The 15,768-nt window shown below is 43.5% G+C and overlaps 1 protein-coding gene across 2 annotated transcripts in view; it reads right to left on the bottom strand.

Annotated features, from left to right (window-relative positions):
• PPP4R2 (protein phosphatase 4 regulatory subunit 2) overlaps nt 1–13,567 on the bottom strand; it is a 43,436-nt gene extending 29,869 nt beyond the window's left edge. Inside the window, exons 1-2 of one of the 2 annotated variants that reach the window (XM_038771886.1) lie at nt 13,384–13,567; nt 12,588–12,669 (exon numbers count right to left, since the gene is read on the bottom strand). In XM_038771886.1, the coding sequence (XP_038627814.1) occupies nt 12,588–12,669; nt 13,384–13,417 (116 nt within the window). In that variant the 5' untranslated portion in view covers nt 13,418–13,567. The remainder of the gene's footprint in view (nt 1–12,587; nt 12,670–13,383) is intronic. The other variant, XM_038771883.1, reaches the window with a different exon arrangement.
• Nucleotides 13,568–15,768: the final 2,201 nt, after the last annotated feature.

Genomic DNA, 15,768 nt, shown 5'->3' with positions numbered 1-15,768 from the left:
GAGGAATTTGCTATATGAAATTCCACTTTATACATTAAAGAACATAAAACACATTCTGTTTCGGAGTTCATTTAAATATTTTTAACACTTGGGACAGAGCGGTAGGAGCAGGTAGATTAGAAATTGGTGTTCCTTTGGCATCTCTGCTGGCTCCGCTCCTAATCTGATTATCAAACAGATTGAGTTTAACATTCAAAGTTCCTTCTCTCTACTTAAATTCCTTACTCCAGGTTCAAGCAGTAGGGTCCCCCAAGGGAACTATGCATAATCAATCAATGATATTCATTTATTAAGCACTTACTATGTGCAGAGCATAAGTCTTCCCCAGTCCTAACAGGGTTAAACCTTGGGTGCTGCGGGGTTTACACTGGGCTATTCTTATGGGGAAAATCTTCGGAATGTGTGGCCAGGATTCACTGTAAAGTCTGCAGAATGATTCAGTGTAAAGTCTACAGACTTGCATGGGGCTTCCTGAGAGATTTTAGTACACCCTTAGTGACTATGGTTAGCCTAATTGGAATTTTTGGCCTCACTGCTGCCCATTCCTCAAGCACACCAGGTTATACTGTAACCGTAAACACACACAACTAGAAACTCCTGTGCTGTCCACCTACACAAGACACTGAGCAACATAATTTAAACAACAATCTTGTTACATAACACTCTAGAAAGCAAAGGCCTACATTAAATGTTCTCTAATTTAATTATTAAAATGCTAGATTAGCTCAAATTTTGCCCATTTCCCTCCAATTGATTTTCACATTAACATGAAGTAATTTTTTTAAATCAAGCCAGCATTTAGAAAACTTTTACTCCATTAAGCTGCTTATATAATATTTAAGCATTCCAATTACACTGCAGGGAACACAACATAAGACTGCTATTTCCGAGTCACATCAAGAGCCTAACCAAAGTTTTTTTTGGTGTCTTAATGGTATTTCCTCTCCCCCTCCTCCCCCTCTCCATCCCCCCTGCCTTACCTCCTTCCCTTCCCCACAGCACCTGTATATGTATATGTTTGTACATATTTATTACTCTTTATTTATTTTACTTGTACATATCTATTCTATTTATTTTATTTTGTTAATATGTTTGGTTTTGTTCTCTGTCTCCCCCTTCTAGACTGTGAGCCCACTGTTGGGTAGGGACCATCTCTATGTGCTGCCAACTTGTGCTTCCCAAGCGCTTAGTACAGTGCTCTGCACACAGTAAGCACTCAATAAATACGATTGATTGATTGATATGTTAAGGGCTTACTACGCATCAAGCATTGTTCTAAGCGCTGGGGCAGGTACAAGTTCATCAAGTCGGACACAGACCCTGTCCTATATGGGGCTTCCGGTCTAAGTAACAAGGAGAACATATACTGAATCCCCATTTTACCGAAGAGGAAACTGAGGCACAGGGAAAGTAAGTGACTTGCCCAAGGTCACCCCAGCAAGCAACTGGCAAAGCCGGGAATAAAACCCAGGTCCTCTGACTCTCAGGCTCGGGTTCTATCCACTAGGCCACACTGCTTCCCAGTATTCAGTCTCCAACACAGCAACAAGCTGCTTGCTGGAACAATAAGGCAGCTGTCCTCTTCAGAGATATTAAAGGGCATTTTAAACTTTAAAAACCCTCTTCAACCCACTGATATCTTCAGCCTATACAACTTCCCGCGCTAAGAAAACTTCATGTGCAAACTACCCACTGTGAAGAAGTGCTTCTTTTTGGTTGTTTCAAATTTACCCCCTTCATGTTTCAATGAGTTGTTGTGAAACTTAAGGTCCATCAACTCCCCCATGTGCATGATTTCTGCAAATTAAAATCACATGCCCACTTCATCTTCATCTTTCCAGACGGACACCCTAATTTTTTTTTCAACTTCATACAGAAGCTGCTCCAGCTTCCTGATCTTTTTATATTCACTTAGACTTAGAGCCCCATTTTGGACAGGACCTGTGCCCGACCTGATGATCTTGTACCTACTCCAGCACTTAGTAAAATACTTGGCACATAGTAATTGCTCAACAAATACCACAATTATTATTATTATTCACAAAAAATAATGTGATGGGTAATGCATCTATACTACCATTTTTACACTGCTCTAAATCTTCTGTAAAGGTGCCCTTCTGAATTTAAAGACAACACATTTAACTGTTTTTGCTAATTTTTCTTGATTTGAATTAAATGCGCTAATATAATCAGAATATAAATTCACTGCACTTTCATTAGCAGGCTTGTACAACTACATAATTGACCATGAAAAAAGGCTAGCAATTCTGATTTAGTTTTACTTTCTTCTTTTGAAAATAGTCTATTTTCATAGGATACACACACCTTTGAGATATTCACTATGCGACTGCTTGGGAGAAATATAACCTCCTTAGAAAAATCCTATTCTGAAATGCCTTGTTGCCATAAAAACTAGTGCTCAGGCTATATAAGAGGCTCTCCAGCCCACTAGATAATTTCACAGCAACTAAAGAAATCAAATGATTAAACGAAGTGGTCTCATCGAAACTTCATTTTTCAAGTATTTTATTAAGCCCGCCCACCCCCACCCCAGGTCTCTTCAACTTAAAATTAATTTTTCATCAGGACTCAGCAAATACATGGACATTGAAGGGTCACGGCAGAAAAAATGGGTAATTACATACTTAGCAAGCAGTGGAAGGCAGGGAGTACTGGGATCAAACTTCAAAGGAAAACAAACAGTTAAAACAAAGAGAGCACCCAAAACAAGTCACTGATAACTGGTATTTTTTTTTCCCACTGGGAAACTAAATCAATATTTGTTGAGTCGGTATCACTATTAACCCAATCTTTACAAGATGGGGCCACAAAACATGTGGGAACCACTATATAAGCCACACAAAATATTATTTGAAAAAATGATTCAGCAAAAAAGAGGTAAATGCTTGCAGAGCTTTTCAGCAAGGCTTAAAATGTTTTTGTCATGAAGAGTGTGCAGAGTTGGTGGACACAACCACTGCTCCCAAAGAACTTACAGTCTAAAGGAGGTGACAGACAGTAAAATAAATTATACAGATAGGGGAAATAGTAGAGTATAAGGATATCAAGGTCAACCATCATGCATCCTTCATGCATCTAAAAGTAGGGGCACCCACTCTGCAGAGTGAGTGCTTGGAAGAGTACAACCGAACAGAGTTGGTAGCTGTAATACCTGTCTACAAGGAGCTTACAAGTCTACAGACATTAAAATAAACTATGGAATTGCACATAAGTGCAGCAGGGCTGAGGGTGGGGTGAATAAAGTGTTTAAGTGGTACAGTTCCAAATTTGAGGGAGACACAAAAGGGAGAAGGAGTAGGGCTTAGTCGGGGAAGGCCTCTTGAAGATGGGATTTCAGGAGGGCTTTGAAAGTGAGGAGAGTCGTAGTCTGTCCTTTATGAAAGGGAGTTCCAGGCCACAGAGAGGACTTGGGCAAGGGGTTGGAGGTGAGAGAGACAAGATCAATGTATAGTGAGGTTTGTGCTAAAGGAGCAAAGTGGGTGGATGGGCTGGGTTGTAATAGGAAATCTGCAGGTTAAGACTGGAGGGAGGTGAACTGAGTGCTTTAAAGCCGACGGTAAGTAGTTTCTGTTTGATGCAGAGGTGGATGGGCAACCACTGGAGGTTCTTGAGTGGGGAGATATGAACTGAACTTTTTTTTTTTTTAAGAAAAGATGATCCAGGCAGCAGAGTGAAGTAAGGACTGGAGTGGGGAGAGACAGGAGGCAGGGAGGACAGCAAGGAGGCTGATGCAGCAATCAAGATGGGGTAGAATAAGTAACTAGATCAGTGTGATAGCAGTTTGGATGGAAAGGAAAGGGTGGATTTTAGTGATGTTGGGAAGTTTGAATCAACAGAGTTTGGTGAAGGATTGAATACGTAAGTTGAACGAGAGATGAGTCGAGGACAATGCCAAGGTTATGGGCTCGTGAGGCAGGGAGAATAGTGGTGCCTCTACAGTGATGGCAAGGACGGGTTTTGGGTGGAAAGTTGAGGAGTTCCGTTTTGGACGTGTTAAATTTGAGGTGTCGGCGGGACATCCAAAGTAAAGGTGTCCTAAAGGCAGGAGGAAATGCAAGGCTGCAGAGAGAGGTCGAGGCTGGAGGTGTGGTAGATTTGGGATTCAACCACTTAGTAATTGCTCCCATTCACTTGCATCACCATTAACTTAGGCCCTGCAGCTTTAGGGCAGGGTAGCTGCAGCTTGCCCACCTCACCCCTTGGGAGTCAGAACTAGATCAACAGGGGAGCCAATATGGTGGTTCTACACTTGGCTGAAGGTGGCAGCACACTGGGAAAGAGGAAGGCTTACCACCACAGGTGTCAGGTCCAGGGTACAAGAGCAGTCTATGGCCCTGAAGCCTAGTACTGACAAACTAAGTGGCAGCATGGGAGGAGGAAGAGGAGGATGAGACGGCCACAAGGCAACCGGCAGAATTAAGTTCATTTGCTGGATGCCTACTGGGTACAGAGCACTGTAACTGGCACTCGGGGGAGCGAAAATGATGAGGGAGTCTCCGGGCGAACATGACAAATGAGCCTTGATCCCAGAGAATACCTTGGGACCAAGAACTCTGGCAAACAGAAGATGACACAGCATCCAAGAGGCCTCTCATCTGCCTCTCCTTTCTTCCTTCTATTCTCCAACTTTGTGCCCATCTCTCTCTCCCTTTTCCCCCCCAAAGTGCCACCTCCTCAGTGCTATGCCCCAAACCTTCCACTGCACTCCAAATAGAAAGTTGGCACCCTGGCTTGTCATGCAGTAAAGTCTATTCAGATTGTAATAAATTAACTACATAATTACAACTCTACTTTTGAGTTGCATTTCAAAACAGGATGTACTTCTTACTAAGAAATGAGTTATACAAAAGGAATTACACAGTAATGCTTATCTTTTTCCAGTGTATTTGCAAAATTAAAAAAAGACTCATTCCAACTATCTCTGAAGACTTGAAGAAGCTTCAAATGTAAGGTTTTTCCCCCTCAAACTATTGTTTTTTAATAAAGCAAACATTCCCACATTTTGCTCTTCGGTTGGCAGGAGTACCTAAAACCAAAGAGTTTTTTTTGGATTACCACGCTTTAAATGTTAGCTAACAGTTCAGATTTTGACAAAAATGTAAAGGCTAAATACTCAGGGTTCCTAAAAAGTAATACAGTCTTCCACAAATAATATGACTCCTAAATGTACCGCTTAGGAAGAGAGTTGTGCTTTTAGGAAAACTTACTTTCTAATTATTACTGCCTGGCACAAAATTTGTGCTGTCCACAGCCAAGCACTCAATAAATATTACTGACTGATAGATGTCACATGGCAAAAGTGGAAGGCATGGCTTAAGTCCTTCAAAAGGGGTACTTTACTTCTAAGGTAAACATTTCAGATTTCAGAGAACAAACTGAGGAATCAAATTGTAAAACCTGACTGGATGTACTTTTTATTTTTACAGCAAGGAGGGAGAAAGCCTCTTTTGGTAACAGTCTTAAGGTCACTTTAAGTACCTATGATAAAAATCAAATCCCACTGTACCTCGACTGTTGATTAGTTCAAAGTTGGTTGAGACATCTTAACATCTCTGAGTTACCTAAGTACTTTCCTTTCCTAAAAGTTCCTTAGAGATAAAACTTCAATAAAATTTGATTATCCAAAAAAAAGGCATGGGAAAAGGAAAAGGTGCGAGATACACTTGATATTTTAGGATTTCATCTGTTTAGAATCCCTTAATTTGAATTTATAAAAAAAAAAAAACCCAGAACACTACCCACACATTTGACCACCACCTCCACTTCTTGGGAAGACAAGGCTAAATGGGGCACCAACTCCGACAGAGTTAAGACTGTAGAAGAGGAGCTTTGAGCTCTGCGCAGCCCATTCATTCAATCAATCGTATTTATTGAGCGCTTACCGTGTGCAGAGAACTGTACTAAGCACTTGGGAAGTACAAGTTGGCAACATATAGAGACGGTCCCTACCCAACAGTGGGCTCACAGTCTAGAAGGGGAGACAGAGAACAAAACAAAACATATTAACAAAATAAAATAGAATAGATATGTACAAGTAAAATAGAGTAATAAATACGTACAAACATATATACACATATATACAGGTGCTGTGGGGAAGGGAAGGAGGTAAGGCGGGAGGGATGGAGAGGGGGAGGAGGGGGAGAGGAAGGAGGGGGCTCAGTCTGGAAAGGCCTCCTGGAGGAGGTGACCTCTCAGTAGGGCCTTGAAGAGAGGAAGAGAGCTAGCTTGGCGGATGTTGGGAGGGAGGGCATTCCAGGCCAGGGGGAGGACATGGGCCGGGGGGTCGACGGCGGGACAGGCAAGAGCGAGGCACGGTGAGGAGATTAGCGGCAGAGGAGCGGAGGGTGCGGGCTGGGCTGGAGAAGGAGAGAAGGGAGGTGAGGTAGGAGGGGGCGAGGTGATGGAGAGCCTTGAAGCCGAGGGTAAGGAGTTTCTGCTTGATGCGTAGGTTGATTGGTAGCCACTGAAGATTGTTGAGATGGGGAGTAACATGCCCAGAGCGTTTCTGGACAAATACAATCCAGGCAGCGGCGTGAGTATGGATTGAAGTGGGGAGACACAAGAGGATGGGAGATCGGAGAGGAGGCTGATACAGTAGTCCAGACGGGATAGGATGAGAGCTTGAACGAGCAGGGTAGCGGTTTGGATGGAGAGGAAAGGGTGGATCTTGGCAATGCTGCAGAGCTGAGACCAGCAGGTTTTGGTGACGGCTTGGATGTGAGGGGTGAACGAGAGAGCGGAGTCGAGGACGACACCAAGATTGCGGGCTTGTGAGACGGGAAGGATGGTAGTGCCGTCAACAGTGATGGGACATTCATTCAATCATATTTATTGAGAGCTTACTGTGTGCAGAGCACTGTACTTAGCGCTTGGAAAGTACAATTCAGCAACAGAGGGAGGCAATTCCTGTCCACAACAGGCTCACAGTCTAGAGGAATATGGGGTTGCCACCAAGTCCCATATAGTTTCTATAATAATTGTAGCATTTGTTAAGTGTTTACTGTGTGCCAAGCACTGTACTAAGCATCGGGGTAGATACAAGATAGGTTCCACATGAGACTCTCAGTCTAAGCAGGAGGAAGGACAGGTATTGAATCCCCATTTTGCAGTTGAGGAAAGTGAGAGAAGTTGAGTGAGATGCCCAAAGTCACCCAAGAGGCGGACCCAAGATCAAAACCCAGGTCCTCTGATTTCCAGGCCTATGCTTTAGTCACTGGGCCTTGCTGCTTCTCTGAATTAATGTACTAGTAAAAATACCCACTCACCCAGTTTAGATAGAAAAAGTAACATTAAGTCGGTTCTGCTAGTTTTTCACTATGCAAAATCTAAGGTTTAGGTCTGATATCAGATGAATCCAGTGATCCAGTTTGGTTTGGGATAGACAACAACAACAGATTTAGGAAATATTCTTGATTATGTGTCTGAATATTATTATTACTAATCATATTTATCAAGCACTTACTGTGTGCAAACTACTGTACTAAGCACTTGGGAGAGTACAATATAACATCAAACACAATCCCTGCCCACAACAAGCTCAGTCTAGAGTTGAGCTCACAGCCTAGAGAACAGAACTGTGTTAGAGGGAATGGTTGTTCACTTACACAATAGACACGTGGCAAGTAATACAACACAAATTTTCCTTAATACAATCTTCTGCAACATAGTGCCTCAGTTTAATACAGCTGTGGCATTCGTTAGGTGCTTAACAATAACTGTGGTATTTGTTAAGTGCTTAGTATGTGTCAAGCGCTGTACTAAGCACTGGGGAATATACAATACAATCAGATCAGACACCATGCCTGTCCCACATGGGACTCACAGTCTAAGGGTGAGGACAAACAGATATTTAATCCCTATTTTACAGATGAGAGAACTGAAGCACAGAAGTGACTTGCCCATGGTCATAGGGCAGGCAAGCGGCAGCGCCAGGATTAGAACCCAGGTCTCGACTTCCAAGATGCCTCAGTCATGGTATATCTTGCAAAAATCTAAGCTTTAGGTCTGATATCGGATGAACTCAGTGATCCAGTCTGGTTTGGGATACCCAAATTTCCCTCCACTTCATCTCACCTCATCCTGAATTCCAGAAGTAGAAAGACAGGATAAGTACTACATGGAACCACAGCTGGTTTCCAAGATGGAGAAATGCATTCGACAGAGTAACTGGGTTCAAAAAAAGGAATAATACTATGGGAAATGATCTCCCTACTAGCAGGCAGCAGGAATTCAGAAAGGTAATACCTTGAAGGATTAGGTTCCTAGACAGGACACATTTGCGCACACTTTTGTAAGACTATTAAATGAACTTTCAATAAGCACCTTAGTCCTTGCAGATAAATGCAGAGACCATACGTGCTTATACATTCCTACAAGATTAAGACCTTGCAGATAAATTTACCAGTCCCAAAATTATTTTTATGGGTTCATCGCTCTCCCTCTACCATCCATTTCCTTAAACCAGGCTATGCCATCTGAATTCCAGAGACTAAGCACATAAAATCCACATTCACTACTATTAGCACAGATTAATGTGTCAACGGCATCACACAAAGTCATCAAATGTCATTAATTCACACCAGCCCACTAATCAGGAAGTTGTGATGATTTAGAAAGGATGCCTCATCACTCCTTTTATCTACAGTTGCCAAAGGTATTCAATCGTATTTATTGAGCAGTTACTGTGTGCAGAGCACTGTACTAAGCTCTCGGGAGAGTACAATATAACATGGAACACATTCCCTGCCCACAATGAGCTTACAGTCCAGAGGGGAAGACAGACATTAATATATATAAATGAATTACAGGTAAGTACAGGTGGTTTTGGGTCTAAAGCTGAAGCTCATCTATGTTGTGTCAGAGGTGTCAACTTTTCATTTTAAGTGTGAGGGTGAAAAGAGAAGGGATTGTTTTGTTTGGGCTTTTTAGGGGGTGCGCGGGGAGAATGAAGATTGAGAGAAGACAGGTCTTAAAAAGTTAACAGGCCAGGAAGCCACCATTTTGGGTCTTTTCAGCCTTGACTGGAAACGCTCAGGTCCTGTTAGAGACCATGGACAAGTCTATGAGTCCAGCTCAGAAAACTGAGGATCATCACCCCCATAGTGTGTAGATACCTATGTGCTGTGATTAAAAGTCTCCTCTAATATACACGGCCTTGGATCAGAAGAACACACAAAGATGGCAGTGAAGACACTCAGCTTATATATATATATATGGAAAAAAAAGGCTACGTTGCTATGTTTAAAAAATATATTTAAAAAATATGCCTACCACTTGAATTTTTAACTAATACGGACTAGACCTCTATCACATTTAGTCCAATTTAGAGACATTTCACTCAATTTTTAAAACTGCCAAAGAAAAGGTGTCTAGAAAACAGTGATTCACTTGTGCTGCCAAACATGAGAGTACTTAATACGTCTCGGTAAACAAAGAATTTCTCTCAAACAAAACATGTTTTCTCGATGTCCACAGGCCTACTTCCTCTCCTTTCCCCTTCCACTAGCAAACTTACCCAAAGGAAGGCAGGTTTTGGTTTGAAGGTAGGAAGTTTTTGCTCTACAATTCTCAACACTCTTTAATATTTAAAATGCCTCAATGAAGTCTACAAGCCTCCTGGGTAGCAAGAGTCCTCAGAATCCAGCACCCTTCTCAGAATTCAGGAGGCCAGAGAAAGACAAATAAACATGCAAGGAAAGTAAACTCAATCACCCCAAGGAACGCTCCAACACCACATACCCAGGGAGACACCTGCCCATCCTGTCCTTTTCAAGTACGCAGGGAGAAAAAGTCTGCAAAATAGGGGTAGAAGAGTCACACAATACCCACTCTATACTCTTTCGTTAAATTCCAGTTAAAAAAAAGAGATATATATTTCAAGTCTGAGAACAGAACTTAACCACAACTTCCCACTGACAAGACACAGCAGTTAGCTAAGCACACAGCTAAAAGAGGAGGTTTTACTATTTTTGTTTGCTCTGATCAAATGACAAATGGCAAAGGCAGGAGGCATAATATAAATTTGAATTTTTTTCCAAAAAAAGATATGTTCAAGTCTTTTTTACCTGAATCTCTAGAGATATTTAACAAGGAAGACCTCTATGGAACTTTTATGTCAAACAATCCAGCTACTCTTAAGCAACAATAATCCAAAAGATTTAAGATTCTTTCAATTTTTACTCTTTTAGCTTACACTTCAGAAAAGTACACAAAATAAATCAAGAGAACCATTTCTCGGTTATGTAGCGATCCAAATTCCAAAGTAACAAGTTAGCTTTTTTTAAAGCTGCGATTTTCTCATTTTAACTCGAGGCTAACATCAAATATGTAAATATTTGGTGAAAAAACTAAAATTACATCAGACATCTTAGAAATGTTGTAGAGAACAATGGTCCTGGTTAACAAAAATTCACACAAGAAAAATAATCTGCATTTCTTCCATATTCCTAGAAGAATTTTCCTATTGTTTTCTGTTTTAGACACGCAAACGTTTCAGATCAATCAAATCCATATCACACATAGCAAACTTACCTGACTGCCACACCAGGGCTAAAAATAACTGGCAGAAAAATAAGCTTGTATAACTGGTCAATTGGTCATTAGAAGGTAAATTTGACAATCACTGGCATGAGTTGTACCAACTGCTCGTTTTTACACTGTATTTACGTTAACTTGCTGCAGTCTCGGTTATTTCATGCACATGCATTAGAAACTAATTCTCCCTACTGAATCATTAAAAACTACCTCTGAATACATTCATGTTATGGACTGAAGCCAGGCATATGGTAATTTAAAATGAAGCATCCAAGTAAACACTCCTTCCTATTTCATTTTAGGCTAAACTGTGTAACAGGCAACTAGATATTTTCTAATTTTCCTTCCATTATCAAATGACATGCTGAATTTCAGAAGAAAAAACTAAATCCAGTGACAGGAATATCAAAACGTATTTGTAATGAATGTCACATTTAAGGGCAATAAAATCCAAGCCTGAAATATATTTCTGAGTAGAACTATTTTACTGTAGTAGTTTCAACTGTTTTGAACGTCCACCAACTTGAGGGGTTTTTTTCCATACGCTGTGATGATTAAACAAGGTAAAACTAGGTTCAGCAGCTCCTAATAAAATGATTTTATGTTTTGCTGAAGCCGGTACTCCCATACTAGGCCTGGTAAACGAGAGGCTGTATAGTGGATGCCTATTCGTTACCATTGCATCCAATGAAGTCTTCTCTCCTAGCCAAAAAAATCACGACAGGGTAGTCACCAAGGCAGCAGCTTTCCACACAGTGATAACGCCAGGTAGATCATGAAACAATTCCCGATGCAGAACACCCATGAAAATGGAATGCTCCTTACACAGCCTTCCTCGGCCCTCTGAACTAGACTGCATTTCTAATAATCCCAATATTAGAAATGGGTCATCCCAGAAGTTTACAATTGGGCAAAATCAGGGCCTGAAAGTTACGGGATAACTCTCCCAACACTAAAGGGAAGAAAACATACAATCATGACACACCAGTAATGCTACCCGCTGAAACAAAGCTACGTAGTTCTGGGAATTACTTTGCCATAACCAGATCCACTATTCAGAGCACATCGAAATGCCTATCAGATAAAGTGTATCAAGAATAAATTGGCTCCTCTAGGTATGGAATTCATTAATTCATTCAAATCGTATTTATAATAGTAATAATGATGGTATTTGTTAAGCGCTTACTATGTGCCAAGCACTGTTCTAAGCGCTGGGGTAGATACAAGGTAATCAGGTTGTCCCATGTGGGGCTCATAGTCTTATTCCCCATTTTACAGATGAGGGAATTGAGGCACAGAGAAGTTACGTGACTTGCCCAAGGTCACACAGCAGACAGCATGACTCAATGGAAAGATTGCGGGCTTGGGAGTCAGAGGTCATGGGTTCGAATCCCGCCTCCCCCACGTCTGCTGTGTGACCTTGGGCAAGTCACTTCACTTCTCTGTGCCTCAGTTCCCTCATGTGTAAAATGGGGATTAAGACTGTGAGCCCCACATGGGACAACCTCATCTCCTTGTGTTCCCCCCAGCGCTTAGAACAGTGCTTTGCACATAGTAAGCGTTTAACAAATACCAACATTATTATTATTATTATTACTATAAGTGGCAGAGCCGGGATTAGAACCCACAAGCGCTAAATGCAGAGCACTGTAGTAAGCGCTTGGAAAGTGCAATTCAGCAACAAATACCGACAATCCCTGCCCACAAAGGGCTCACAGTCTAGAAGGGGGGAAAGAAACATTTCCATGGATTCAATCGTATTTATCGAACTTACTGTGTGCAGAGCTGTATTAAGCGCTTATTTTTAGGACAATGAAGGTAAAGAAAAATCAAGGGCTTCGGAAATGATCAGATTATGAGACGTATAGAAACTGATGCCAAGTGTTGGTAGAGAAAATCCAAATTTGTGATTAAAGGGGCTAATCGAAGATTTTAACGTTCAAAAGAAGTCATTTTTTCTAACCTTAAATTATGGCGTTGATACTGAATAGGCCTTAATCAATGAAAAGAAAAAAAAACAGTTGGCAACTCACATTGTCTCCCCGGTTTTGGCTACGTGACAAAGAAATTGATCCAGCACTGGACACACGTCCTTTTTTCCTTTCTTCTCAAAATCTGGGAGCGAGGGGAAGAGAAAAGACCAGCAAAATCCAGTGTTATTTGAACTCGGATAGCCAGTGAACGCGCTAATTCCGAAAAATTTACTCGCCCTCATTTGAAAAGGGCCAGACGGGTGAAAATTAACAGATAAAACGTCTAATATGATACCTATCTCCCGGCCCTCCCACACTACTTAAGAAACCCGCACCTCGTCCTCTTCCCAGGGGAAGCAAAGCCACTGCATATATTCCACTTGTGTCTCTCTCCGAGTGGCGGGGAATAATAATAATAATAATAATAATGGTATTTGTTAAGCCTCTACTATGTGCCTAACACTGTTCTAAGCGCATATCGTTTCGGGGCGCGAGACGGTTTTGGGCGGCCCTCGAAGAGTAAGTCCAAGTTGATCTGCAGCCGTTTGGCTCGTTTAACGAAGGGGGGGGGGGCTGGGGCTGAAAGGAGGGGACACCTGCCCTCCGGGGCAGGAAGAGATGGGTGACCCCGATTCTGGAGGGAGGGACAAAAGGGAGGGTGACAAATTTAAGGGGGGCACCTCGTTTGTCCGTCCACCCCTCCCCCCGTTGCCGACATAAAGCTCCAAGCGCGACGGGGACCGCGCTGCCCAGAGGGGGGAAGGGCGAGAAGGGGGCCCCCGTTTTCGCACGCCTGCAACCCGGCACCCCTGAAGGATGGAGAGGCGGGGGGGAGAAGGCGACTAGTTTCCCCCACCTTTGAGCGCCTCGTCCAACGTCTCGATGTCCATGGCGTCCGGAGTCCCGCGCAGCCTCCGCCTCCCTCCACTGGACGGAACCCCCTCGGGCGACGGCGGGGACGACGAGCCGGAGAAACGGGGAGAGGGGGAGAGAGGGAGAGAGAGGGAAAGAGGGAAAGAAAGAGAGAGAGAGAGAGAGAGAGGACGGGGGGTGAGGAGGGGGGGGGGAGAGAAAGAAAGGCAAGGGAACACGACGCAAGGAGCTCACAATCAGCCCTCCAACATGGCGCCCAGTACGTCACTCCGCGCGCTCCCGCTCAGCCGCCCGCCTCGACGCCCCGCCTCCCGAGGGCCGGGCCGGGCCGGGCCGCAGGCCGGGAGAGAGGGAGGGAGGGAGGGCAGGCCTCATTGACTGACTAGGCCTTTCCCAGGCAGCCGCTCGCTGCCAAATTTCCCTCAGAAAACGTCCACATTTCCCTCAAATTCCCCCCCCCCCCCCATTTCACTTTGATTCCCTGACTCAGAATCCACACACACACAAACACATCGTTCTCTTAATCCCCAGGGATGGCCAGGCTGCACATCCCTCTAGATGGTGAGGTCGTTGCCAAAGGGGAATGTGGCTGTTTAGTGTTATTTTAATAGTAATAATAATGATAATGCTGGTATTTGTTAAGTGCTTACTATGTGCCAAGCACTGTTCTAAGCACTATTGGACTCTCCCAAGCACTCAGTACAGTGCTTTGCACACAGTGAGCACTCAAGAAATATGATTGAATGAATGAGAGGAAGCACTCAAATACGATTGAATGAATGAACGAATAAGCACTCAAATACGATTGAATGAATTCATTCACTCAATAGTGTTTATTGAAAGAACGAACTAATGAATCCTCTGGAAACACCCAGAATTCTGGCCTGGGCCCCAGATAGCAGGGCTGCAAAATACCACCAGTTCATTAAAACAGCGGTCCCCGACACCGAAGGGCTGGGCGTGAAGCTACATGGTGGGATGTATTCCTGAGGCCCTCCAGGAGCCCCCCTGGAAGTGCTCCTGCCATACTACTCAAATTGACCTACCCCATCTGCATGGTGACTATCAAGATGGCCCCCCCCAGTTGGTTAGGTAGGTGAGGGATGGAGAAGGAATCCATCCGTTGCCTGAACAAAGTGTAGCGATGGATGCCAAAGGCTTTGGGAGCTGCAGCTAATGGCTATCACGGTTCCCTTCCCCTTTACAGAATGGGGGCGGGGGGGGGGGGGGAGGGACCGGAGGGAAGAGAACCTGGGGACAGCTGACTCCAAGTCAAAACTGCTGTTATGATTTTGACTGAACCCCCAAAACTGAAAGATCAGGGATGAAAGCTGAGTTCCTGGCCTCTGCGACAGAACAAGGATTGGCTTCCCTCCTAGCCATCCCTCCAGACTTCCCTCCTTCAATAGAGTGACAAAAGCTAGATTCTCTGGAAGCCAGCAACAAACAACCTTCTCCCCACTTCCCCTCAGTCCTTCCCCCTCACCTCCCAGTGTACCACCATGAACCACCTTTGCTCATTCTCATCTGGGGAGCACCCTCAACTCTGGCCATGGAGCACGTGAGAAGATAAAAAAATGCCACTAATGAGTAAGTACGGTGGCCGTCTGCAGCTCGTGTGACTACTGGACAAGGAGAGCCAAACTAGCTCTCTTCCCCTCTTCAAAGAGAGCTCACCTCTTCCAGGAGGCCTTCCCAGACTGAGCGCCCCCTTTTCCTCTGTTCCTCCTCCCCTCCCCATCTCCACCCTCCCGCACTCTGCTCTACCCCCTTCCCCTCCCCACAGCACCTGTGTATATTTGTACATATTTATTACTCTTTTATTAATGATGTGTAATATCTATAATTCTATTTATCTATTTTGATGCTATTGATGCCTGTCTACTTGTTTTGTTTTGTTGTCTGTCTCCCCCTTCTAGACTGTGAGCCTGTTGTTGGGTAGGGATTGTCTCTATCTGTTGCCAAATTGTACTTTCCAAGTGCTTAGTACAGTGCTCTGCACACAGTAAGCACTCAATAAATACAATTGAATGAATGAATATGATTAAATAAATGAATGAATGAATGAGAGCCACATGACATCATCCATGTTGTGCCAGAGAATGCATCATAATGGGATGATGTCTCGTACTGTCCCAAGTGCTTAGTACAGTGCTTTGCACACAGTAAGCGCTCAATAAATACAATCGAATGAGTGAAAGACGTCACCTGTGGCATTTCGCGGATGTATGACGATTTTATATGATCCTAAAATGTTTCTTCAGGGGGATCCCTGAATGCCACCCCCGCCCTCCCGACTTACTCCAGAGCCTTTGATTGCCCCTCTGAGTTCCGTATGAACTCAGACACCATGCCTGGACCATGGATT

The sequence above is a fragment of the Tachyglossus aculeatus genome, chromosome X1, assembly GCF_015852505.1.
Source record: "Tachyglossus aculeatus isolate mTacAcu1 chromosome X1, mTacAcu1.pri, whole genome shotgun sequence".
In the NCBI taxonomy this organism is placed as follows: Eukaryota; Metazoa; Chordata; class Mammalia; order Monotremata; family Tachyglossidae; genus Tachyglossus; species Tachyglossus aculeatus.
Note: the sequence above shows the minus strand (reverse complement) of the source record. Positions and strands in the feature narration are given on the sequence as shown.